This window comes from Archocentrus centrarchus, chromosome 3 (genome assembly GCF_007364275.1).
Source record: "Archocentrus centrarchus isolate MPI-CPG fArcCen1 chromosome 3, fArcCen1, whole genome shotgun sequence".
Lineage (NCBI taxonomy): Eukaryota > Metazoa > Chordata > Actinopteri > Cichliformes > Cichlidae > Archocentrus > Archocentrus centrarchus.
In genome coordinates, this window is record NC_044348.1 from 33,317,684 (window position 1) to 33,344,127 (window position 26,444).

At 40.5% G+C, this 26,444-nt stretch overlaps 1 protein-coding gene across 1 annotated transcript in view; it reads left to right on the plus strand.

Annotated features, from left to right (window-relative positions):
* itfg1 (integrin alpha FG-GAP repeat containing 1) overlaps positions 1–26,444 on the plus strand; it is a 158,421-nt gene that overhangs the window by 55,287 nt on the left and 76,690 nt on the right. Inside the window, exon 10 of the mRNA XM_030726183.1 lies at positions 14,915–15,066. Coding sequence (XP_030582043.1) covers positions 14,915–15,066 — 152 coding nt within the window. The remainder of the gene's footprint in view (positions 1–14,914; positions 15,067–26,444) is intronic.

Genomic DNA, 26,444 nt, shown 5'->3' on the forward strand with positions numbered 1-26,444 from the left:
ATATATATGAGAGAGAGAGAGAGAGAGAGAGAGAGAGAGAGAGAGCAACAAACTGTTATTCCAGGCTAAATGAAAATCTTCTAAATTAGTGAGATCCCATTTTCTCTCCAGCTAAAAGTTATCTGCTTTAAGGTGCGTGTTTGTGCATTATCCCACGGAGTCGGGCACTTCTGATTTGAGATTCGTTTTCAGAGGAGCCACAGTATCTATAGTGAGGATGGAATACTATTAATGAGATAGTGGCATATGTAGCTGCTCTGCATTGTGGTGGTACATGATGTTGAAGCAGGTAATAGTGGAGGAATTATATCCTTAAACTTACTTACAGCACTTTCACAGTGACTTCTACTGTACTGGAATTTATTCCCCACTGCTGTGTAATCCATTAAAGTAAATATAAATGTTATTAAAAAAATTATAAGACAAAGAGGGTTTTCAGGGAATATTGTTAAATGCTCAGTTTCTATGCCATATATCAGAATGAGATCCAGAGTGTGGTTAAAGTGGTGGGTGGGCTCCTTTACATTTTTAGGGAAGCCAGCTGAATCTAATAATAGATTAAATGCAGTGTTGAGCCTGTCATTTTCAGCATCTACATGGATGTTAAAATCACTCATAATTATTTTATCTGAACTGAGCACTAAATCAGTTGAAACATCTGACAAATGAGACAGAAACTCTGAGTAAGGGCCAGGTGGACGATGGATAACAAGTAAAACTGTTTTTTGAGTTTTCCATTTAGGGTGGACAAGGCTAAGAGTCAGGCTTTCAGATGAGATAATTCTAATTGATTAGTTTGATTTTCTCCTTGTTAAACTCTTCTGTGAGATGGCAATTACACCACTTTGCTTTCATCTGTTCTCTTTCCTCACGTTCCCTTTAAAAGTCAGATACCCGATGTTTGTTACATTTGTTTTCCTCACTTCTCTGTTTGACTGTCCTCTTTTCTAAATTGAACTTTTGTTACACTTTCAGGATAGAGATCGATTGGAGCTCACGTGACTGAAAAAGATTGTTGTCATTTCTGTGTGAATGACTTACTGTTAGTATAGTGAGTTGCTCAACAAAAGCAGTTTTTCCCTGTTGTATATTTTGTATACTATACTCTAAACTGCATCATATATTGTTCAGTGTTACATTTGTGAGAAACAGAAAGGAAAAAGATGTTTCACACTGAAAATGTAAATGCAGGCAGACAAAGACACCGACTATTCAGCCATAGTTGCAAGGTGAAGCTGCTTTAGTTATTGTTATTGTTAAATTGTTAAGCAGTTATGTTATACTTAAGATTTCCAGGGAAAACACTACTTAGGCTACTTACATGCTTACATTTTACTCATGCTGTGTCACTGGATGTAATGCTATGTCACTACTATTGCACTATAATGCTGTTGGCACCCTGTTCCAATAGATTCTCGCTTCATATTAGGTGGTGCGTCATCAGTGACAGTAGCTCATTGGAAAAGAGGGATAGCAAATGCCCCTCGTTTACTTACGCTTGTAAATGTTGCTGCCTGCAAGCTGTAAACATCATTAAAATGTTGCTCAGTATTTTTTTGTCTTTATCATCAGAAATATGGTTATGGTTATTGCAAATTTTCTTGAAATACTGTTATATAATTTTTAGGGTCTGGGTTTTTTTTTTGTTTGTTTTATTTATGGCTCCAGTTATATTTTTGAGGTGATTCACATGTTGCAGCATGAATTAGGGGCTGATCAGACACCTCCCTGATGATACTGCATGATTGATAACCAAATATCTGAAGTACCCAGAGCATTATTGTATTGTATGTCACCTCAGCCTACATTGCATAGAAAAATTGGGTTATTTATGGAAATACAGAAAATGCACAACATCTGTTGTAAACAGTCAAGCAAAACAGTAGTCTGTAGTTTGGAAATTATTTAGATTTCTGAAAACATTAAAGGAAAATATTACTCGTGGGAACAGATACTAAATGAATCAATCAGTTAATCATTTGGATAATCACTTAATTGCCATCATGACTTAAAAAAAAAAAAATCCCTCTAGCCCCCTGACATCTTGAATATCTGTGTAACACTACTTAAGGTAATAACCCAAAGAGGGTGCTTTTAAGAAGATTGTTTGAAGTGTTTTTACATGTGAGCAATGCTGAGTGAAGCCCACCTCACCAATCACTCCACTGCAAAGCAGAGCAGTGTTTACCCATACAATGGTAGTCTATTTCAGGAAGGCATTAGCCACGTGGCTCTCCGCAGGAGGCTCTCTTGCCTCGAAAGACGTCAAGACTGATCCACTGAATGTCACTGTGTTTATGGAGCCATACAAGATAGAAGTAAAAGATATGCACATAAACATGCAGTCCCATCCAATTAAATGTACCCATGCAGAAAAAAAATATATGTGCACGGACACGTTGACTAACGCTTGGTTTTTACACTCACATGAACATACAGCACCACCTACGTACCATCTTGAATTATTCTTTTCAGTTGCATCCAACCAGTTGGCAGGAGGCCTCACTCCTTTTTCTTCCTTCCTCTGCCACCAGAGAACAAGCTTCCACTTCTTTTCCCTGTCAAAAATAGAAATATTACAGGCTTATTTGCGTGTCCACCCCCACAAACACGTATGCACACAAAAGACACACATGCAGACACACACTGATGCACATTCCCTGTGGACATGGATGTGTTTTGTTTGCCTGTCAGCAACAGGGAAAAAAAAAAAAAAAAGATTGAAGGAGGAAGTGAAAAGAGGAGTGTTGAAGAAAGAGGAGGGAAGATAGAGTGAGACAGACTTATCTGCACTGATGGATGAAGTGAACACATGTTGTTTTCTGCTTTGCTATTTGCTTGAGAGACAGTAATCACTGTCAAAGAAAGAGACGGGCAGAGAGAGAAGGATGGGTGGGTGGAATGAAGAGAAAACCAGTACATCTTTAAGCTAACATAGGTATATATAAAAGTTTTGGTAGCTTTGGGAAATTACGTATTTTGAAGTCAAAAGAAATAAATGGAAACACCAACAAAAGCACATTTTAAAATGAGCCTTTGCCTAAATATCAATATATATATAAAAAAAGGCACCTGAATAATTAACATCAGAACATTTCTGGTATTACTCGGACATCAGCTTGGACATCTCTATGAAAGTGATTGATTAGAAAATCATGCTAACTGCATGCATGGTGAGACTTCAAAGCTGGTGCGAGTCGAGAGAGAGTGGCAAATGGTTTAGCCTAGCTTAATTAGTGAGCACAAATGGAAGGATAGCACGCACACAACTCCAGGTAAACATTTTTTGGCCAGTTCTTTCTTTACTTGTTTATACATAGCTCTACTCACCTTTTCAAGTGGCAGCATTGAGCTAATAACATACATTGATTAAGCCTGGCAGGCCACCAGGCTCACAGTAAACTGACAGGAAACCTGAAAGCACGATTGCCAAGATTCACACATCTTCATTGTCAGTGTTATTGGTGGAGAGATCATAGCTGAGCTACCCATACAAACAGTTATGTTTCTTCTCCCCACTTAAATATCTGGATTCTGGATATCCTCTTAAGGGCACGATGCAGATATTTAAATGGCCAGATACAGACCAGATAATTAATGATTTTTCTTTTTGTCTGTTTTGTACTTATTACCGTCACACAGGATGTTTTATTTTGAAAATTGACTGGATGCTATTTCTGTTTTTGACTTCCTGTTGGCTTACTGTGCTCAAAACTAGATTGAATATATATAACAAGATGCATTAAGTTTGGAATTACGAAGTTGTAGTTAAGGGCAGCTGTTAAAGTCAAAACAAGATCTGAAAAAAACTACAAAACGTTGCATCTCTTACAGAAAACCAAAACCTCCACACTCTTGCACGGTTTTACTGCACAACATAATGCACAAATAAATAAAAGTCATCAGAAGGAAATCTTATCTACAGCCTCATCACAGAAGTCAACATATAGAGTGTTTATTGCAACATCTGGATTTACAACTTTAGAATAACTTTGGAAACATACTATAGATGGTTGTTGTTAAGCTTTTTAGCGACAATTATGAAATACACATTATTAGAGAAAAGGGGCCGGTGCTGATAAGAGTAACACCTTCACTTGTGTTGGGTTTGAATATTCTGCTTTAGACAGGAGACACCGCATGTTCTCTGAATGAACATAATTTTGTGCGCAAGACAGCTCGAAAGTATCCTTGAACTAATCTAAAAGCAAGACTAGATGGAAATTACTGCATGAAGACTAGAAAGTATGCTAGAAAATAATCCTGAGGTACTCGTAGTTATTTTTACTGTTGCTGTTTTTTTATTATTCCTCGAGTACAAAGTAACAGTGCATTAACATGTGAAGAAAACCTTGTCTTTAATACGTATTTGCTGCAAGGGTTGTATTTGATCCTTTTCACTTTCAAAATTAAGTAAATGGAATTTGTCCATGGGTGCCCAAACCTGTGCAACTGTATGCTTTCAAGGAACTCTAATATGTGCAATCTTCATAATGACTTATTTCAAAAGAGGCCAACACACAGTTTGTATTTTTATCTACACGACTGTATTGATTTTATCAGTTCATTATTATTTGCTGTGCAAACACTCTGCCAGCCATAATTATGCCTGATCCTACACCGTGTGTGTGTGTGTGTGTGTGTGTGTGTGTGTGTGTGTGTGTGTGTGTGTGTGTGTGTGTGTGTGTGTGTGTGTGTGTGTGTGTGTGTGTGTGTGGGGCTGGTTGCTCAGTGGCTTCCCATCCACAATAATGGAGCACAGAGTCAGCAGATGCCTCTCCTGGGAAAATGGCTGGAGAGGCAAAGGAAGAAAAGTTTAAGAAATGAAGAAGAGAATTCAGCAATGTGAAAGGAGGGTTTACCAGAGAAAGAACTGAAGTAAGAGTTGAATTTAGGCTGGGGGGCGAAGGGTAAAGCAAAGAGAGAGACTAGCTGAGGGAAGAAGGAGAGAAAGTGTAAGAGAGAGACAGTGTTGTCCTGTCATTGCCACCTTGAGGGAAACAGCCCATTAAATGAGAGGAGGGAGGGGGAGGCACAAAGGAGAAATGGAGAGTGAGAAAATGAGTGATATGTGCACAGGCAAAGAGGAGATGAGATGAGATGAAACCCACTGAGTAAAACTAGTGTGTGTCAGTGGTTCATCTCCAAACAGCAGTTTTTCTCTTCCTTCCTGCAGTCTCCTCCACGGCTCTGTCTCTACCTCTTCAGCAGCTCCGGGCATTTAGTTTGCCATATTGGAAGAAACTGTAGGGGGCTTCTGACAGTCTCTCTGCTTCATTCTCTGCCCTTATGGACACACATGCTGACTTCCCCTTTTTTTAATCCTCACATTCTGTAACACAATAGGATATTACAGTAAAGCAAATAAACTTACTGTAGCACAAAAAGCAAGGAAATTTGTGGTCGATTATTTCTTTGTTGTAACGATGCTTCTTGGCAATAAATCTTATACAGTACCACTGTTTATTTCTCCCTTTGTAAGGAAAATGCATTTGTGGGTTGAGCAGCAGTGTTGAGTCAGTAAAATAAGCTGTTTGGCTTTGGCAGAGAAGATTTGGCAAGTTTCTCATGGGCACAACTCACAGACTCAACTCTGCTGCTCAACACACAAATGCATTTACCGTGCAAATGTGGCTCCATTTAAGGGGAGGCAAACAGGCTTTCCAACAGTACATTTATTGTCAAGAAACATTGTAACAACAAAGAAATAATTGACCAAACACAAATTTTCTTACTTTTTGTTTACTTTGCAAAATCGCATCTAAATAGTTTAAGCCATGATGAAGTGACTTTACAAATAGACTTTTGCAATCATGATAATAACTTGAGGGGTGGCACGGTGGTTCACACTGTTGCCTTACAGCAAGAAGCTCCTGGGTTCGACCGGGGCCTTTCTGTGTCGAGTTTGCATGTTCTCCCCGTGTTTGGGTTTTTCTCCGGGTACTCTGGTTCCCTCCCACGGTCCAAAGACATGCAGGTAGTGGGGTTAGGTTAGTTGGTGATTCTAAATTGGCCGTAGGTGTGAATGCTTGTTTGTCTCTCTCTGTTAGTCCTGCAACAAGCTGGCGGCCTGTCCAGGATATGCCCTGCCTCTCACCCTATGGCAGCTGGGATAGACTCCAGCACATGTTTTAGTCAACCAGGTTATTATAATGCCAGCACTGAATACACCAGGACTAAATACATTTTATGGAGGTCTGCAGTACCTTCCTTCAATGTGCTCTAAAAAGTACAGATAATAATTGAGTAGTTTGATGTAATCACAATAAAAAATTCAATTATTATCAAAACAATTATCAGCAATAACCATTGGTCATGTTTTTCTTCTCTTGCAGAAACTGTAAATATTGCAATATAGCACATATGCACAATGTACATAATTTGTTATTCAGAGATACTTATTTATTTATTTATTTTTATTATTATTTATTTTTTTATTGCATGTTTAATTGTATCTATTTTCTTGGTGTTCTAACATCCAGTGTGGGCAGCAGAGTAAGAATTTCATTATACAGGGAAACAATGTTTCTTTACTGTGCATATGACAGTAAAACATTGAAATTGAAATACATGTAACATATCCTGTTACATGTACTGTATATAATGCCACTGCAAATAAACACAAAGAACCTTGGTGGTATATAGGCAGTGAGCACAGCATTCACATAAACTCCTCACCTGGCATTAATGAGTGTGTGGCCTCAAGCAGCAGCTGTTAGGCCACAGTTCACATCCCCTGACTCTGTGGCGATAGCTAATCAATTCTTGAATGTTTCTGTGGGGATGTTTTTGCTGTTCTTTTGTGCCAGCTAATGTTGCCAGCATTTATGAGCCAAAACATTATGATTACCCTGTATTGAACTAAATAGCATTCTTGCTACATATTAACCTTGTATGGCAAGATCTGGGACACATTTAATAGCAAGTGAATTGTTGGTTCTCATAGCCATAGTGGATGAGGGAAGAATGGCAGGTGGACATAACTTTGAGAGGGTGCAAATCTTTGTGTCCAGACAGCTGGGTTGGAGCAAGGCTTGTAGGATGATCCCAGATCAGCAGTGGTGCGTTCCTGCTAACAGCGGTCTGAGGACCTACAACCCATTAACCACTGATGGAGCCATGGAAGAAGTGCTGGAACAAGTCTGCAGTGTTTCCAGTTTGCTGGCCTTAAAGGCTCTGTTGCGGATGTCATGATGCCGCATTACAAAGGGCACCTTCGGAGGTCTTTTAGAATTTACACCTCAGCTGGTAGGAGCTGTGTTGGTGGCACATAAAGGGCTGACAGCATGAAGCACATGCTGAGCATAAGTCATCATAATGTTTCTGCTTTATGTTTATATTGTAGTGAAGAGAAACGGAGAGAATTCCCACTGCACAGACTAATACCGGTGCAATATCATCATGCTTTATTTGTACTGTACAACAAATCTCTTGTTTTGATGCTGTATTTTTTCCATCAGCAACTTTTGTCTCTTTGAGGCAAGTCAACTAATTCTCAAAAAAATGTCTTATATATCAGTCAGCCACATCTGTAAAACCACTTGCATAATATTGCATATGTCTCCTTCATACTGCAAAACAACTCTGACCCATTGGGGTGTCCTGTAGTATCTGACTCCAGGATCCTGTTGGCTGTGGGGTTGCACCTTTTGTAGATGAAGTTTGTTTAACTGCATCAACATGGATGCTCAATCTGATTGTGATCTGGAGAGTTTCTGTGTTTTGGTACAGCGCATTATCTTCTATGGAGCCATTGACTGCCCACCTACCAGTCTGTAACGATGCTAGGTGGGAGATATGTGTTATATGCAACATTCTTGCTAAATGTCAGGATCCAAAGTTTCCTAGCAGAAGTTATATTCAACATCTTGTGACAAGACATTAAATGTAACTCCACCTCTCACTGCTCTTAATGTTGTGGCTGATGGTGTTTTGTGCATTTGTTTCTGTGAGCACATTTCAACACATGAAACACACAAAGCACGAAAGCCATGAAAGCCAAGCCAGCTGCCTACTGTTGCTTTCCAGACAGTGTATGGGATGCCAGTGTGAGTCAGACAGCCTCCTTCCAGTGCTCCCAGTCAGCCGGTCAGTCAGTGGTCAAAGAGGTGACACTGACAGCAGGTATGAGGGTCCCCACCCTGCTCATCTGACACAAAGACATATGGTCTCACCCCATTTTTGGCTCTGACTCTGACTGCCTTTTACCACACAAGAAAAAAAACTGTAAAAACTGAAAAGGGATGTATTAGGTGTTCTGTTGTATTAATAGGCAGGCAATGTAGATGTCATCTACAGAACTAGTGGCCCATAACACTTTCCACTACACTTGGTAGTAGAAAGCCCTCTCCTTAGCTGCTATGCATAGCTAACCGGCGAGCACAGAACGCTCCATATTTAGCATCTGTTGAATTTTCTTTGGTGCTGTGGTTTCCAGGAAAGCCGAGCTTTTATTAAAAAGGTCTATAAATAGATATCATTACCTTCCATTAAAATACTTGTTTATTCTGTGCTAATAAAATATACATGAAGCAAATATATTTTATCAACACTACTATAAGTGGACCCATAGTCAAAGCTACAAAGACAAGATTACACGTTTTTCTTTGCAGTGTCATTGTCGTGTGCACTTTCTGCCTACTCTTCTCTGTTCAGTCCCACGCTGTCTTTCAATGACAGTTGCGGTGTTGGGGTCTTTTTTCGTTTCCTCCTTTGTTCGTTTTTTTCTTGCCTCGGACAGGCTTGTTGTCTGTCGGTGTTACTGCACCTCCCTACATCACTCCATAAACCCGCACCACCTCCCACCTCCACCGCAGGCCGCCCACATTTTAATTTCTTGGCCTAATGAAGCGGGAGCGCTCTCCGCCAACTTGAATCAATGGGAGTCTGCGAGCATGCCGCGGCTTTTTCACGTTAGTCATCAGCAACGCCAGGAGAGCGAATTTACGTCTGGGTCTGTTTTTTTTTTTTTTGTTTTTTTTTGCCCTTCTTAGTTCTTATCCGTTTCTACATACGTGCGCATTGTGCATGTGTGTGCATGCACAACACTACAATAAACCGCCTGCACATGGTGTTTTCCAGCCGTTTCATAAAAAGCCATTTGTATGCGGGGTCCTTCCCTTCACTACCATTAAAGGTATCAGATTACCTCTCACACACAAATCTCATCATTGTCTTCATCTCCATTAACTAGGTCATTTGGATCTCTGTTCTCACACATTTACACACAGATGCACACAAAAACTCACACTCAGTTTAATCTTAATATGTTGACATTCGAGCCAGTGAATATAAGCTTTGAGTTATTTAGACTGGACACAGTAGAGCCGCTGATTAATCTATAAAGACACACACTTGACATTATTTAAATACTCAGATATATTTAGTGATTAAATGTCAAAACTTTTGCAGCCACAAGGAAGGAGTAACTGCTTCATGATTTATTTAAAAAGCTGCTCTGTCAGGTTGGCTATTCATTCCGGCCTTGTGAAATAAACATTTATTTAAGTAGACTAGAAACCTTTAATATCCTCACTGAGCCTAGATTCCCTACACAGTACTGCTGTGCAATAAAAACAAAAACACAGTGAAAACGCTGCCTCATCGTGTTGCGTTAAAATGCCCTAAATAACTGTTTTCCCTTCTTTTGACTTGGAAAAAAGTTAACTTATGACTTCCATGTTTGCTTATGTGCTTTATGATTTAATTTGCTAATTTACCACAGTTAAGCCTTTCATCATCTGCTTTTGTTCTGCCATATGTTCACACAATATGATCATCACATATCAGTGTCATTAGGTAATGTTTGAGAGATACGAATTAGCCTTCTATTCAGGAAATGCTATAATAAGACACCATAATGATAATGCATCTCTTACATTTGATTTGACTCAGCTAAACAAATTACTAATATGATAATTTCATTTTGAACCCCTGTTTGATTAATCTGTTTATCTTATGTTCAAGTGCGTGCATGTGTATAAGCAAGTGGGAATGTGTGGCGTTTTAATCTCAGCATTTTAGTGTCTTTTGTTTCTGAGTCATTGTTTTACTTCATCATTTTCTTTGCCATAAACACATGCTCTTCTCCACAGCTGTCTTTAGAAGATGGATAGTTATTTGCAGATACTATCTCCACTTCCATCAACGGCTATCACGTCGTCATAATGCTTACACAGTAATCTCTTGAACCCGATGCACAATACAAATCTGCATTTTCTACAGTGTTGTCTGGAAGCTTTTTGCATTCTCTACGCTTTTCCTCATACCTCCTCTAATCAGTGTTAGAAAGGAGCAACAGACAGTACAATGATTGCCTCGGGGCCTATACCAGCACAGTGGTCTGCTGATAAGGCTGGTGGCCAGTAAAGGCCTTACTCTGTCCTGAGAGAGAATGTCATAGCGGAGCACAGACCAAAGGACTCCAGAGGAAAGAATTCACCTGTGAATTGATTCGCCTTGCGGACTACAGGGCAAAGATTGAAGATGTAGCTACCCTTTGAAAATCTAGTAACACGATCAGTCAGAATAACTTGCACACATTTCAAACCACCACCTCTTACAGCTTTTTAAAAATCCAATAAGTGGATTTTAGATTGAAACTAAACGTAATTTGAATTTTTAGAGCAGTGCCCGTTGCTGTAGTAATATGCCATTATCTAAAGCACTGTCTGTCATTTTAGATCAAGACTTACGCACATACTCATCCAAACTAAAGTACATGCACTCCCATCATCGGCACTCCTTTCTTTATATTCCCTCTTCTCCTATCTCCCCTTTCTTTTCTTTCCACCTATTTTCTTATTGGTGACTTTCCTGTAAATAACTGAAATTATCATGTTTGCCCCAGGCATTACATTAACAGGGGAATAATTGTTCCACCTCTCTGGATGTGTCCAAATGGGAATGGTTGTGTGGGACAGTGTACCATTATGTCCATCCATGTCTAGCATTGTGTTTACTGGCCACAAATGGGCTGGCAGCAGCCTCTGTGGGTCTCGCTCTCTGCCAGCCACTGTACAGCCGCCATCTCTAGCACTTCCATCCACTCTGGATGGCAGTAATCATGGCCAAGCTTTACGCCCATATGGCAGGCAGTCAGCCTCTTAAACTGGATCGCAGCATCACTCAAAAGTCATTTAATGATAGCTTGTTTGGGCACCATCGCATTAAAGCTCCAAGATTGGTCTTATCGTCTGAAAAAGATGAAACATAGGTCTTAGTTTTTTGTTTTTTTACTCCCTTGCTTTTAATACACCATCTAAATGTAGGGGAGTATAATTACTATCAACCTCAACAGACTTCTGCCTACATTTAGTCAGTTCAAGTTACTGCATGTTCATACCTAGGGAAATAAACCACATTATTTGCGTGCTTTGTTAAAAGAACAGTAACATTTAACTGAATTAGAACTTTAATGTGATATTAAAAGCAGCTACCTTCACAATAAAATCACTGTAAAAATGTTTTGCATGATGAAAGCTAAAGGGGTTAAGTATCTCTAATTAACTTGCAAATAAAACTAAATGAATTAAATTCTGTATAATTCTGTATTTGTTGGGACAAAGCAACCAATTGTAAGCAAATGCAACTCTAATTATGCAGATACACCATTTTGTGCTACTTAATTACATGATTAGGGCAGTTTCTTTCTTTGCATTTGCTGATTGAGTCAAACCGAAAGTGATTAAGCAAAAGGAAATAAGACACGCTGCGCTCTTTGAGCAAAAGATGAATGTGAATGGAAAAGCCAATAATGATGTTTTAGTCATGTTTCTAACTGCTCTCTAGTATTTCTCTTAGTGTTTTTATGCTGAAAAAAACCTTTACTTTGCCACCTTTACTTTATTTTGTTATTAAAACTAAGAGTAAAAACTCATATTTCAGCCTGCAGCCTCCAAGCAAAAGGTTGATGTCCTTTTTGCATTTAGCCACCACGGAGGCGTCACATCATTAACATGACCTAAACCCACTACCCCGCCTACAAACAGGCCACTACATCATGTAGTGTGCACAGGTGGTTTAGAGCAGACTTGCATCACAATTTGCATGATGGATTAAAAGCTAGTTGGCAGTATGCTATGGTTTTCTTTTTCAGATGCGCCGGTTGTATTAAGAGCTATTAGTGGCAGTTTTGGTGAATGTGTCTCTGAAGTCTTTTCCCTTGCACCTGGTCTATGTTTAACATTCATGAATAGTTTAAACCTCCAGCACCTGGCCTTATGCCTCTCTAGAATGCACACATGTAATTGAGATAAACTGTCCATTTAGTGCATTTTTTTTTCTTTTCCATATATCTGTAGAACTACAGCAACTACAGGCAAAAGGATTTATAGATGATCCAGATGATGAAGTTTCTTAAATCCAAGTTTAATGCTAACCATAGGCTTTCTGATGTCATATGTACTGATTGGTGAGACATGCTACTCATGAGCTTCTGTTTATAAGGATGAGAATTGAGCTGATAATGGTCTCTCCCACTTTCTTTGTGTAACACTTCATTCTCTTTAATTGTAAGTAATTCACAGGAGTCCAGTGTCTAACAGCTCACTGTAATGGCACTAATCACAGCGGAGAGATCATTATGGCCATTACTGGTTAGAATTTTGCTGAAATTAATTGTCTGGGAATATTTGGACAATTAAACATTTGTACTGCAAAATGAAAAGCAGCAGCTATTTTTTTTTTTTTCTGTTGTGGGCACCAGTTTTTGGTAAGAAAAACAGTAATTGGAGAAACATGTCATGTTAGTCGTTGTTCAGACTGCTGCTAGTGTGTTGGGAGAAATGAGGCTGCGAGGGTGGGGGCCTACTTTCATTATTGTCTCACGTGTAAAGAAAATGGCATCAAGACAAGACTGCAGGCTGTGAGCCACATGCATGGCATCAGATTCTGAAACCCGTCTGTGTGTAGGTCATTATTGTCCGAAACGACCGTTTTGTTTTCTATGTGGTATAAATCCAGTATAGACTGGTTTCTGTGTATCATTTTCTTTTTAATCTGCTGTGTTCGGGAAAACACCCCCAATGTTGGAGAGTTACAAAAATTGCAGTGTTACCAATGAGTCTCAGCGTGGAATGAAAATTGCTTTTTACATCCCTAATAAATACTTTAACTAAAGTATTTGTCAAGTTTTTTTCATTGCCTTAGTTTTCACACACAGTCCACAGCACACACAGTGCTGAAAATTTCAAAGACACTTACTGTGTGTTAAGGTGTTCCTAAAGCTAGCCACTGTTGGACCATCAGGTTTGAGCATTACTGAAGTACTTTAACAGCACTGAAAAAAGAAAAGAAGAAAAAAAAATCACTATTAATGTCAGTTACCTTAACCATTGCTCTTAGTCTGCTGATTTGGATGAGCTAAAAGCATTTGAAAATAGGCGATCATTGTGCATGAAATTGCTTCATTTTTTTAAAACTAGTTATTGCTGTCAAAATCCCATTACCCTGGCATACGTACTGTACTAATGTGTAGGTGTATACGCTGTATGGGCAAAGTGATCTGTTACTTCTGATGCAGTCAAAGTAAAAATAATACCTGAAATGTTAGATAAAAGGTTCAGCTTTCTTATTAACATGTTTTTTTTTTTGTTTTTTAATCGTAGCTCACTTTTGAGCACGTGCTTTCTTGTATTTTGTCCTCTCAACACTGTGATAGAGCCAACTCAGTCTACATCCATCCATCCATCCATTCATTTTCTACCGATTATCCGGGTTCAGGTTGCGTGGGGCAACAGTCTTAAGACTTCCTCATCCCAGCCACCTGAAACACCTCACCCAGGTGGCATTTGGGAGGCATCCTAGTCAGATGTCTAAGACACATCAACTGTTTCGTTTTGATGTGGAGGGGCAGCGGCTCTACTCCGGGTCCCTCTCGAATGACCGAACTTCATTGTCATTGCCCACATGAGCATTAAAGTACCACAGCAGAACAATGGAGTCCTTAGATGGAGCATTCTCCAGCACCCCACCCAGTGACTCCAAGAAGGCTGGGTACTCTGAAGTATTGTTGGGCCCATAGGCACAAACGACAGTCAGAACCCATTCACCAACCTAAAGGCACAAGCTGTGCATTGAGGCGAGCCCAACTATATTCGGTGTCTCCCAACCTCACTCACCAGGTCAGGCTTCTTCCCCATCAGAAAAGTGGCGTTCTATGTGCCACACGCCAGTTTTGAAAGCCGGGGATCGGAGCGCCAGAACCTCCGCCTCTGACCACAGCCTGATCAGGACCTTCCTGTGGGTGGTAGGGCCCATAGGAGGACGGACCCACGCAGCTTCTTGGGCTGAGCCCGGCTGTGCCCCATGGATTAATGCCCGGCCACCAAGTGCTTGCCCTCAAGCCTCTATTCTAGGCTTGGCTCCAGGTTAGGACCCCTGTAACCGTGTCCCAGTGTACACTGGACCCTTGATTTTTGTCTTAACATAAGAGTTATTTATGCAAACTGCCCCCAACAACATAGCCTCTGGGAAACTCCTCCATCATGATAAGGTGGTGATTCACGGAGGGGCCATATCACTTTCAACTTTGCTTATTTAATAAGAAATGAGTTCAAACTCACATAAGGACCACTCCATGCAGTTAATTTACCCAAGTCTTTTATTATTAGAATATGTAAGTTGTATTACTTTCATGGTACTTCAATTTAAAATATTTTTTAATATTGTATTTATTTAACATGTAATTAGATTCCTGAGCATCCACTATTCAACAGTTATAATCTCCTGTTTTCTTTTGAGTTCTCCTGAAGCTAAATATAAGCTAAATGTCTTTGTTCTATCAGGCTTATTTGCTTAGTTTTACCTTTAACATTCTTTGTCCTGTATTGCTGTCATTAATGTTTCCAGTGTGGTATCATCGGAGTCACTCTGTGATTGAAGTCTAACTGTTGGGGAACTTGCTTTTTTGCAGTGGATAAAAGTTCTGTCAGATTTCAAGCGGAAAGAAACAGTCTGGGGCTTTGTGCCAGGGATATCCAGCCAACCCCTGACCCTTCACCTTGGGGACTACAACCTGGACGGCTTCCCTGATGCCCTGGTGGTCCTTCGTAACACAAGTGGAAGGTAGGAGAAAAGCACACCTGAGCTCCATTTAATAGATCCTCATATGTCTGCATATTTTCTGGTGTGGTTCTGTAGTAAACATGCTTGTACAAGGGTGAGAGATGTAGGTAATATTCAAGTTGCTCCAAAATCCTTATGCAATGATGTCTTGAACATATGATGTCTCGAGTAAATAAATGAGATTATGTGAAAATGAAGCTAATCCTTACTTGGCAAAGGATCTCTGGAAACCTGTCAAGTAGGTCCCTGAACCCCAGTTCAGCTAATGTTTGACTACTATAATTCACTTCATGATCCATCAGTGCAACAGAATACGCTGTCAGCATACACAGGTCCAGGGGGTGCCTACAGCGGGTAGCACACAGTTATTTACAAGCCTCGTTTGCATACTCATTATTCTGGTTTCTTGACATTAATATCATGAGACTCAGACTTCATACAGACCTCTCAATTCTCATGCGCTCTCGCTTCATTTTTTACCCACATTTGAATTTGTCATGTAGCATCCTACATTTGATGAGATTATACTAACTATAGTATTCCAGCACCACCATAAATTTTAATAGATTAGAACCTAATAACTCAAGATGCATACTTAAATGGCTTATGCAAATTTGTTTAGCTTTCAAAACTATAAATGTATTTTTCTTTATTTTCTTAAAGACATCACATGGAGGGTGAATTTACTCATTAATTTACTGTGAAATTAGTGTACTTGCAATGGCACATTCTCATGATGGAGAAAAAATGCCTCACAGCACCATCCATTATAACATGTCTTTGCTTTTCAAACACAAAGCAAATCACTCACAGGGATTGGGGGGCGGGGGGAAGACATGGGACCGGGGGCGGGGGCGGGGTTGAATAATATTGCTGTATTTATTTCTTTAAAGTATAATTATGAATAATTTTTTTGATAAATTCAGCTAATTTGGGCAATACATTTTAATCAGATCAGATCAGATAGTGTTTTATTTGTCACATGCACAGTTATACACAGTACAATGCACAGTGAAATGTATTTTGTACCTGCAACCATATATACACACACATATAAATAAGAAGAAGAATAAAAATAAAAAAAGTAATTCACACTATACACTATACTCTATATACTATACACTATACACCCTTTTATAAATTATAATATTTACATTGTGCAATAATGGTCCAGTTAGGGCTCAGAGTTGAGCAGACGGATGGCTTGTGGGTAAAAACTCTTCTTCAACCTTTCAGTCTTAGCCTTCAGGCAGCGGTAACGCCGGCCTGATGGGAGCAGGGAGAAGAGAGAGTGTCCGGGGTGGCTGGGCTGTTTTAGGATCTTCATGGCCCTCAGCCTGCACTGCTTGGTGTAAAATGTCCTGCAGGTTGGGGAGGGTGGTTCTGATGGTCCGTTCAGCTGAACGAACCACCCTTTTTAGGGCCATGAAGTCCTGCTTGGTGCAGTTTCCCATCCAGGTGCTCAAAGAAAATTATACACACCAATCAGGCATAACATTATGACCACCTGACCAAACCATGGGCTCTACAAGACCCCTGAAGATGTGCTGTGGTATCTGGCACCAAGATGTTCCTTTATGTCCTGTAGGTTTTGAGGTGGGGCCTCCATGGATTATGTAATGCCAGATCACAACAGTCACCTTGAAGCTTTATTGTAAGTAAAAACCCTGCAGTAATACAGAGAAAACCCCAATAATCAGATGACCCCCTATGAGCAGCACTTGGTAACAGTGGGAAGGAAAAACTCCCTTTTAACAGGAATAAACCTCCAGCAGAAACAGGCTCAGGGAGGGGCAGTCATCTGCCGCAATTGTTTGGGGGTTAGGGAAGGGAGACAGGACAAAAGGACACACTGTGTAACGGAGACAGAGATTAATAATAACTAATGTTTAAATGCAGAGTGGTGTATATACCCAGAGAGTGAGCAGAGGTGTGTGAAGAAGAAACACTTAGTGCATGATGGGAAGCCCCCAGCAGCCAAGGCCCATGGCAGTGTAACTAAAGAAAGGTTCAGGGAGTCTATTAGATAGATATGATTTAAACCACTGCAGTGCAGTAGCTTTAATACCTATGGCATGCTCTGATCTCTGTAATAAAATATTATGGTCAACAGTATCAAACGTGCTGAGGTCTAGCAGGACAAGCACAGAGATGAGTCCACTGTGCTCATCAGGGAATACTGTTGAAAGGGTGCACATGGTCTATAACACTGTTTAGGTGGGTGGAGCGAGTCAAAATAACATCCAGGTGGATGGCGGGTCCCAAGGTTTTTCAGCAGAGCATTGCCCAAACCATCACACTGCCTCCATCGGCTTGCCTTCTTGCCATAGTGCATCCTGGTGTCATGTGTTCCCTAGATATGCGACACATGCACTCAGCCATCCACGTGATGTAAAGGAAACGTGATTCATCAGACCAGGCCACCTTCACCGTCCTGATACTCACGTGCTCACTGTTGGCACTTTCGACAGTGGACAGGGGTCAGCATGGGCGCCCTGTCTAGTCTGTGGCTATGCAGCCCTGTAACAGACTGCGATGCACTGTGTATTCTGACGCCTTTCTGTCAGAACCAGCATTAACTTTTTTCAGCAAGCTCGTCTATTGGATTGGACCACACAGGCCAGCCTACACTCCCCACGTGCGTCAGTGATCCTTGGTTGCCCACAACCCTGTCACTGGTTAACCACTGTTCCTTCCTTTGACCACTTTTGTTAGATTCTGACCACGGCAGATCGGGAACACCCCACAAGAGCTGCAGTTTGGGAGATGCTCTGACCCAATCATGTAGCAATCACAATTTGGCCCCTGTCAAACTCACTCAAATCCTTGAGATTGCCCATTTTTCCTGCTTCTAACTTTGAGGACAAAATGTTCAGTTGCTCTCTCATATAGCCCACCCACTAACAGGGGTTATGATGAAGAACTAATTTGTGTCATTCACTTTACATCTCTATGGTCATAATGTTATGCCTGATCAATGTATATTTACAGTGTTCAAGGTATTCAACAATAGACCTACAATCCAGTTTAAGATTAATACTGTAGCCTTCAAGAACAACTCTCTTCCTCATACACAGTCAGTAGTAGCGTATTCAATGCATTCACATTCAACTAAATATACGTAGTTTGGTGACAAACTGGTCACCCAGAGGTTGACGGTCTTGCACACTCAACCTCTGGGCAAGTGGTTGTGTTCTGGTTATATTCCTATATAAAAACAAGGTTGCCAAGTCCCCAAGTCACTGCAGTTTCCAACCACAGTTTTCTCTGGTATGACTGTAGCATGAACCAATTCTATTCATTAATAAAAGAATCTATGACAGCGTAATATAATGAAGATGTGTTACTAGAGCACAGACAGGGTGTGAAGACGACTAAGGTGAGTTTGTTCTTCAGCTTGTGGAAGTGGTGACTGATAAGCCAACTCTTTAAAAATCATTACAGCATGTGCTAGGCTGCAAACAGCATAAGCAATAGGAATAGGCCGTATGTGTTTATCGAAGGACGTGTTTGTTGTGGATTATCTAGCTGCAAAGATGATGATAAGATAGCTGAAGGGGTCAAGGCTGCGATTATCTATGCATACTGATTCCTGTGTTTGTCAGAAGAAGGAAGACGTTGGGTAAGAGCTTCAAAGCACACATTTGAACCTTACTTTACTTTCAGTAAGTCCTGCTGGGCTTAACTCTTTGCATTCACCCTCTTCTAGAAAATAGTTATCTCTCAAAAAGTCTAATGGTGCCCCATCCTTTTTCCATGTTCCCCTTATTTTAAACCTGAGCACTGTGATCCTATACTGAGTCATGGACATCATTGTAGACCTCTTTGCCAATACAGTTTGCCCCAGCAATAACGTTTAAAATCACATCATCATGCTGTATCAAACAAGAGGAGGGCAAGAGAAAGAATGGAGGTTAGGTTGAGAATTTCTCAGATGCCTTCTGGTTTGAATCTATTGCATTTAGCCTTCGAAGAGTTGCATAACAATGCCGGTATCTTGACTAGTAACGTGTATGGTGTGTATAGGCAATGGGCAGTAGTGAAACTAAAGCATCCTCGTCGGTGCATTAAGTTAAAGTAATTCTGGTCTGTATTGCTTCTTTTGAGTAAAAGGTACAAGGTTCCAGAGGACGTCTTTGACAGATCAGATGTGGTTGTTTTTGTTCACATACTTTATGAAACACCACCAGCCTGCTCGCCTGCTTTGGATTCAGCAGCACTCTGAAGTGCAACCTGCATCATTCTTTGCTGTCTCTGTGAATTCTTTCTACTCAAATGCTCTCATCTAACCAAATATTTGTAATGCCCACAACTAGTATATTTCAACTCCCACTCTCCCTCCACCCCTCTCTTTTCTCTCATCTCTCCATCTCTTCTCCTTCAACTGGTTATTTATAGTAGCTTTTCAGATGAAAGTCCTGCCAGTCCCCATCACTTCTCCTCCCAGGAAAATGAATGCTGATTTAAGTGTTCAAAATAGGAGGACGCAAGAAGCGAGGGTGTGAGATGAGAGTAATCGGGTGAAATGAATGGAACAATGAGCAGATGGAGGCAGCAGAAGGAATAAATAGAGAGTTGGAAGGTCATTTAGGAAGCATGAGGCCATTTTCTGTTACTACTCAAGCATGTTTAGCTTTGACAAAACAAGTTGTTTATATTACTTTAGGAAGGAAAAACTTATCAATGTTTAATAATTGCCCCCCCCCCCCCCCCCCCCCCCCCCACACACACACACACACACACACTTTCTTAATATATATGTATTTTTAGGCCTAAACGCTTAAATTTAATTTGGGCTTTAGGCTTGACCCTTAGATGGCCTGCAAAGGAAATTTGTTTCTGCCCTGACGGCATTCATACTGGTGACTCCTCAATAATCAACACTGGTTGAACACTGGAAAGTAGACAAACCTCTTAATTGTCACCTCATTCACAGGGCCACTTGTATTGTATTCATGGATTCAAATTTTAGGTCCCAGTATCAAAAAGAGCTAAAGATCAAGTACACACTGTCCAGCAGCAAATGGATAAACCCACCAATTCTAAAGGAAGAGTCACCTGTGGTCACAGCTGTCAAAGGCTTCAGTCACATCACACACACACACACACACACACCCTGGATTTTATAAGCAGAAGTAATGGGCGGATGTGTTTGTGTCTTCATATCTGTTTCACGTGTTCAGGTTTTCATGTTTGTGTAGTTTAATGTCTGTCGGCGGTTCCCAGAACTGCGCTCCTGCCGGTCTCAATTATGTCCAGGTCACAGGACAGGCGGTCCTTCCGGACTCTTTCTCTCTGTCACTCTTGCTCTGCCTCGTGCACACTCAGTTACATGCTCTCACAGATGAAGATCACAACAAAGAATACAGGGCTGTTGCTCCCCGCTGAAAGGAGCTCCTATAGGCATTTCAGTTTGGGAAGACTGGAAGCGACACACTGAAAGAGAGAGCGATGCAGTCTCTGTGAAAGAAAAGTAGTGTGAAAGGAAAAGACATACAATTTTCCCTTTGTTGTCTTATATCTATGCAAGAAACTTTCTTCAGGAAGCCTCATGATAATATATAGCTCTTTCTGGTGTGGATGACAGTATGTCACTGCATAGTTTATACCATTTATGTAATTTGAGGTTTGCCATTAATAGACCAAGTAGTGTTAGACGTGTTAAGTTGTCGAAATCATACTGATTTATATCCTTTCTGAACTTTTTACATGTTTACAACCATGAAGACAGCCTGTGGTTTGGGAAAAATTCAGTTTAAACAAGTGAGCAGCAGCAGTTTCGAATGAAGCTGGAAATACATTTCAGAGTTCTTTTGAGAATGCAGTCAGTTTACAATATCTAGCTAATATCTGAACTGCTGCTTATCTAAGAACTGCTGTAGGGCCTGATCATCTCGGGTTGTGCTTAGTTGTTACACAAGTAATTTGCTCACACAAAGTAGTAGTACAATATGATAACAACAAACCTGGAGCATCCACAAATCTATTGTCATTGCAGAGTGAAGTGTCTCACAGAGAAACACCAGCAAAACAGTGAAACCAGATGTTCCCCTGTTATATATAGCTGTCACTTTCCCTTTTAACAGTATTACAGCCTGAACGCTACTTCTCATTTGTCATGTTACCATCATCAGCATGACTTTGAAAGTGTCAAAGCTTCAGAAGATGCTTATATAAAGAGAATGTGCCACATGCTGCTACAGTGTGCAGTAAGATACACCGGTAAACGGCTTTACTTTCTAGGAATAACTCAAAGTACAAGTCACACTTAAACTGCTTTTGTATGCACAGCATTGGACTGTTGGTGTCATCCGCAGCCCTCACAGTGTGGGATTATCCTCAGCTGTAATCACCCACCCTCAACTGCATCGCATCCATGGACTGAATAAAATGTGCAGAGGTCAACTTTAAAGCGTAATCTGCCTCATGGAACTTGGATATAATTACAAATGTGTCTCCAGTGTGCACATCAGCGTCAGCAAGTAATTGAAAACAACAGTCAGATGACCTTCTAGATGAACCTCTCTTTCAGTTAGATCTTTGCTCCTCCAAATCTGAGGCTTTCTCAAACCTCAGTCACCATAGCCTTTAACTCCAATGGATTACAGTAGGCCTGCACTCACATACACAGAGATAATGGTCGACTCTGAGTGCACATAAAAAAAAACTGAATTTACAAAACAAAATGTGACTTTGAATGTATTCCTTTTTTAAATTATCTTTAAAAGTAAATTAAATATTTGCAATATGAATATATTCTTTATCGCTCTAGAATAAATTTCTCTTGTTCTGGAAGGTGTGTTTGCCTTGGGCTATACCAGCATGCTTCTAAGCAGTGTTTCAGCCTTGCCACCCCATGTCACTCATCATATAAATTGTTCAGAACAACCATTTTCAAGGTGTATGAGTCAGCGAGCACTAACACGGCACAGCAGTGACGAGCTCCTGCCCTCCCTCAGAGACTTCAGTCATGTCCCAACACAGGAACTAGAAACTAGTATGTATTGCTTCCAATGACTAAAGCATCATATACTGAATTAATATTATTATGGTGCTCTTTGTACATAACCCGTGTGCAGTGGAGCTTTTTTTTTCTGTTTAATAAAAACAAAAATGTATTTGGAATATTTTTGGAAGGTACATTATTGTGTTCTTTGCATTATGGGTCTTATTGCTGTCACTGGTCTAAAAACCAGAACTATTATTCATAAATATCTTTCACAGCAATACGTGGCTGTTTCATTTAGCTGGATATAGTTTGTCCTTACCCACATCATTTTTTTTAATGTGTAGGGACAACAGTACAGAGCATACAACATAAACTGATTGCCATGTAACAGTTAACAGGAAAGTTAATCACTAAGGAAACTCCTCATTTTGCTGCAGGGATTGAGATTGGGACTGAGGGCATGATTGGCCAGTAATGAAAGTATTCAACATTTTAGACTCAGACACAAAGGTTTTATGCTTTTGTTTTGCCAACCATGTTTTTTTACCCCAGCAAAATAAAATATGGTCATTATTTCTCAAATGTAAGTGTGTAAATATGCCTCTGATTAGAACAGCATTAGCTGTTATTTTGAAGTCAGAAATATTTATCAGATAGGCAGAATCTCCTAACAGCTGCTGATTTCTCTGAATCCAGCTTTTGTTTGTTGTGTCAGTATTTAAAGGACACCGGTCAGATCTCCCACTGTAGTGTACTTTCGCAGTTATAAAAGGGATAAACGTTTCTCCTGTAATGAAGTGTGTGGAGTATTTTTGTTTGGTGGTTCAATCAGAGTGTATAGTGTGGCGTGGGCAGCAGTTAGCGGCACTAACTGTCTCCTCCTGATCTTTTAGCTCTGACCAGCTGTCCGTGTTAAAAAAAGAAAAAAGAAAAATCAGATGTTCAAAACCAACCCAGTAGGCTTTTTGAGCTAAATGCTATCCTTTGCACAGAGATACACTGTGACAGCTGCTGGAAAAGGTATCCACATTAATAAATTAGTTTTTGGTTTGGCCAAAAGTGAATTCTATCACAGGAGACCTGGAACCAGAATCGGAGCTAAGAAGGAGAAACTCCAGGCCAAAGCTGTTGCGTTGAATGGTGCGCAAAGTTGTCATGCAATCTGTTTAATAGGATGGATGGATGGATGGATGGATGGATGGATGGGTGGGTGGGTGGGTGGATGGATGGATGGATGGATGGGTGGGTGGATGGATGGATGGATGGATGGATGGATGGATGGATGGATGGATGGGTGGATGGATGGATAGATTCCTCGGTTCCTCCCTCAGTGTTCTTTCCTCCTGCGTCAAGTCTCTTGTGTTTAGTGTCTGTGTTCTTCCCTTTTTGTTTGCACTTTCTGCTTTATTGTGTAAGTAGTTGTTCCTCGTGCATTGCCTTCAGTTTTGCTTCCTGTGTCTTGTTTTCCCCAGCTGTCTCCACTTCCTCTAATTCATCCAACAGTTAGTGTTAGCTTTGTGACATGGCTGCACTCAGAAACACAGGTCTAGGATTCCTGTGCTGGGAGCTTAAGGTGGTGGCAAGTTCACTGAAGTAAAGTCACTGCTCCTGTGGAAGTTTCTTAACTTGTGCTGCATGCTCTTCTCCCTAAATTGGATGTTTTGGTATTGTTACAGTATATATTACACCTCGTCCTGAAAATGAGTCTTACTTTCTACAAATGTGGTTCTAAATGGTTCTCTCTTGCTGCTCTTACATACATGTCCACAACATGAGTAATACTAGTACACTGATACAGAAAGTGAAATGTCCATATTTTGCCTGAGACAATGGTGATGGTGCTTGTAACCATATTTTATGTAGCAGACAGATTTGAGTGTGACATCTTTGAGCTGCTTTGCCCACAGTCGACTCAGATGACACCTTTTCACGCTAAAACCCATATTTTCCATCCACCCATGTGACGCTTCTATTAATATTGTCATTATTATCGACTCATTCTGGACAAGCTAAGAGAGGCATTAATTGTTTGGTATAATTAGCTGTGTATGAAATGGTGTAAATTTTAATTTTTGAGGCTGAGACCAAGCAGTAACTCCTCTTCCAGCAGTAAGTTGTGTGCGCAGCTGAGTTTCTCACATCAGCAGCAGAGGAAAGAGGACAGAGGGCAGGATGATGCCACAGCACTGTCAGGAAGTTGAATGTGAAAAGGTTAAGAAGAAGGAAACTTTTGCTGTTTAACTGTAGAGAAATTTCTACCGCCTGCTGCCCTGACAATGATTTTACACATATTCGTGAGAACAAGAAAAATGTAGACTAACAGTTTGGTCTAAAACCATGTTGTGGTGGGGTTGTGTGCATACTGTGTACATCTTGGATTTTCCACATCATCCTGACAAAAAGAGCAGAATTTCTTTTTTTTTCTCTCTCTTTTGTCTTATGAATGAAGGGCTGAAGGGTAACAAACCACAGTGTTATCTTTGTGCGACCCACACACGGCTCCACAGTGATTTGTTTGTGTTTAGGCTTCTCTGAACGCAGGATAGTGTTTCAGAAACCACCGTCTCTTTGCAGTACACTCTTGGTCCCTGCTACCTTCTTCCAGATGAACTCATGGCCAGTTGTTAAAAGATATCAAGTTAGTATAAGAGTTTAAACACTCAATATAGACTGTATACAGATTCTGTAATGTCCTAATTCTTCTGATGAATACCTTTTTTATGCATTTGATAAGTCAAAGCAAATTAATGACCATATGCCTGCTCTCTCATACGCAGACACAGGAGAGCAATCAGCTTTTACACGTTCCCTTGGGCTCTTTCTCTTTTCCTCATTTTGTACATCAAAGCCGTAGTGTTTTACTGAATGCCACCAGAGATGCTTTCTCCATGGGAACACACAACTGCTGCCGTTAAGCATAAAGATAATAGCCCCTTCTTCGCTCACCCATTTACTTTGAAAACTAATTAAATCTTCCTTGTTAAGGCTTTAGGGCCCTCTCAGGGATTGAGCATGAGAAGGACTGTGTATGTACAATATTTGTGTGCCAGCGAGAGACAGAGATGGAGAAAAATATGTATTTGTTTTGCCAACTGGATGAAGAAGATTGTACAGTCTGTGGAAGGTGCTGTCTAAAGAAAGGCAGGAAGGCAGGAATGAGCGCTTCCTACATGAGTAATAACTCCACCTTAGTGATTGCAGTCAGTTGTCAGCCTGTGCAGATGTTGCTGGGAGAAATCAGTCATCAAAATGTGTCGGCACCAACCTGTGAAACCCATTTCTACTGTAAACCATAGCATTTAAATGAAAAGTCAGAAATAATGCACCTTTGTTGCTTTCTTTCCTAATTGCCTTTTCACTCTTTGATAGTAGGCTATAACTAGAAAATATTTTCACTTTCACTCAAATTATATGTTTCCATCCAGCGGGTCATAATTTACTGCAGGAAAAAGGACTGCTTGTGTGGGTGTTTTTAGCTGGCCTCTAATCATTGAGGCAGCTTAACCTCCAAACTGGACAGGACTGCCAAAATATAAGATTATCAGAGTTTCCAGCTTTTATTTTATTAAGCTGTTTGCTTCAGGTAACTGCTTTTACGTCATAGCATCTTGGTGTCTGCTTTGTTTTGGAAAATACAGAATGGATTCATTTTGTTTGTGTACCAAGGCTTTTAGGACCATCCTGATGAAGCATGAATGCAGCTGCTGAAACTTATCAATAGATCAACAAAGCACACATGAGGCAGATCATTTTCCCTATCAGCGCAGAGTCTTCACTAACTTTATTTCCCATACTTTACATGCATTTAGCCAATGATATCTTCAGCGATGACTGTAGCTAAAATGTTGGATTTCTGGTATCCGATAGTGCTGCACAGATGTTCTTAGACCGGACTACTTTTATAAACACCATAATAGTCAGTCAGAACAACCAGTACCCCGATGCCTCCCTGTACTCAGGTAGGCTTCACATTCACAGGAACATGCACATGCTATCTCCATTCATTTGCAGCCCTCGGGGAGACGGAGCGTCCTGTTTGATATTAAAATGGTCCACCCCGGCTTTATAAGAGCCCCTGTTGCAGGAGGAATGTTTAAATGTCACACTCCACCTTCCACTGGGCTGCATTACGTGGCTGTGTGTGTGTGTGTGTGTGTGTGTGTGTGTGTGTCCCATGTAGCCATGCGATGTAGCAGTGTGAGGTGAGAGGGAGCTATTTCTGGAATATGAAATGAGGTCACAGACAGAAACAGCTAAACTTAAGTGATTTCTGTTGTACTTCAAACACTATATGAGAGCACATCACGATGTTCTACACACCTTCTTCCTACTGGTTTCTGCTGATTGCAGATACCGCTGTTTAAAACCGCTTTTGTCCATGAAGATGCACCTTCAGATGTCACAGCAATCTTTGCAAAGGAGAGGAAAT